The 1,722-nt window shown below is 43.4% G+C and overlaps 1 protein-coding gene across 1 annotated transcript in view; it reads left to right on the top strand.

The window, feature by feature from the left end:
• Positions 1–1,644: 1,644 nt before the first annotated feature.
• tspan37 (tetraspanin 37) overlaps positions 1,645–1,722 on the top strand; it is a gene marked incomplete at its 5' end in the record, with an annotated part of 3,411 nt that continues 3,333 nt past the window's right edge. Inside the window, one exon of the mRNA XM_083684131.1 lies at positions 1,645–1,722. This exon is cut by the window's right edge and continues 27 nt beyond it. Within this exon, the coding sequence (XP_083540257.1) occupies positions 1,645–1,722 (78 nt within the window).

Below are 1,722 nucleotides of genomic sequence, written 5' to 3'. Positions count from 1 at the left end.
AGGGGGACCTTGCGGGCACTGCAGGATTTCAATCCGTTACGGTGTAGTGTGTTACCAATGGTTTTCTTGGTGACTGTCGTCCCAGCTGCCTTGAGATCATTACCAAGCTCCTCCCGTGTAGTTCTGGGCTGATCCCTCACCCTTCTCATGATCATCCTTACCCCACGAGGCGAGATCTTGCATGGAGCTCCAGGCCGAGGGCGATTGATGGTTATTTTGTATTTCTTCCATTTTCTAATAATTGCACCAACAGTTGTCTCCTTCTCACCAAGCTTCTTGCTGATGGTCTTGATTCCAGCCTTGTGCAGGTCTACAACTCTTACCCTGATGTCCTTTGAATGTTCTTTGGTCTTGCCCATGGTGGTGGAGAGGTTGGAATGGAAGAGATTGATTCTATTGACAGGTGTCTTTTATACCCATAACAAGCAGAGATTAGGAGTACTTTCTTAAAGTAACAGGAGTAATCTGTGTGCCTCATGGGCATATAACCGGTCTGTATGAGCCAGAATTCTTGCTGGTTTGTAGGGGATCAAATACTTATTTCCTTCGATAAAATGCAAATGAATTTATAACTTTATATAATGTGTTTTTTCTGGACTTCTTTGTTGATATTCTGTCTCTATTTGTTCAAATAAAAGTACCATAAAAATTATAGACCGCTCATTTCTTTGTAATCGGGCAAACTAACAAAATCAGCAGGGGATCAAATAATTATTTCTCCCACTGTAAACATCAGAATCAGAATCAGAATCAGAATTATTTTATTTGGCCAAGTATACAGGAAATTGACTTGGTGAGGTTGGTGCGTGGACATAAAAAACAAATATTAGTATTAACAAAAATAACAAATTTACAAATTTACATCTTGTAGGCACAAGAGGCTGTGAAATGGTTGTGGGGCATGTACACTATAAATTAAAATAATTTTAAATAATTATAAATTACACTGTCAGTGCGTTGTTTGTGTGACAGGGTGTGTGTGTGTGTGGGGGGGGGGGGTCAGAGAGAGGCAGGGGGCTTGGTTGTGAGCCCCACTGCCATGGGGAAGAAACTGTTCAGGTGGCGCAATGTTTTAGTCTTGATTGAGATGGATTGAGATGGACACACCCCATAACCCCACAACAATATCAACTATTTACTGTATAACTTCATTATTATCATTATAGGAAATGCAGCACTGACAGCAGGAGGCTGGTGTGTGGATGATGTCATAATCAGGGTGACATTGTGTTATCACTAGGGCATATCATACCTCTACTTTAGCCAAGGATATCATCACTTCACTTTTTGGCTATTTCCAAGACTGTCTTTGAGAGGTTTAAAGTAAAAGTAAGAAGAACTGAAGATTAGTTAGGACCCAACTCTCCCCCACTTAGGACCTCTCCTCCTCACCCCCGCCTGTGTCCTTCTGTATCTTGCACTCCTACGTCTTCTACAGACCCTCTCTGCCCAGCCCTCCTCCAGAAGCTGAGGAAGATGAAGGTGAAGAAGGCTTGGAGTACACAGCATCCCATGCTGCTCCATGGTGCCAGGATTTTAGGGAAAGTGTCCAGAGAAGGACTTCTCCAAACTCTGTCAAACTCTGACCTAGGCCTAGCTGATGATCCCCACTGCTCTTTGGGGAGTCTTGAGGCTATGCCAAGGATGGTCTACAGAGGGACGCCATACTCCAGCCCGGAGTATGTTGAAGACGAGGATGAGGAGGAGGATAGTGATGAAGGT

Source organism: Argentina silus, assembly GCF_951799395.1.
Source record: "Argentina silus genome assembly, chromosome: 13".
NCBI classification, from domain to species: Eukaryota; Metazoa; Chordata; class Actinopteri; order Argentiniformes; family Argentinidae; genus Argentina; species Argentina silus.
The sequence above is the reverse complement of the archived record's forward strand: the minus strand, read 5'-3'. Positions and strand labels throughout refer to the sequence as shown.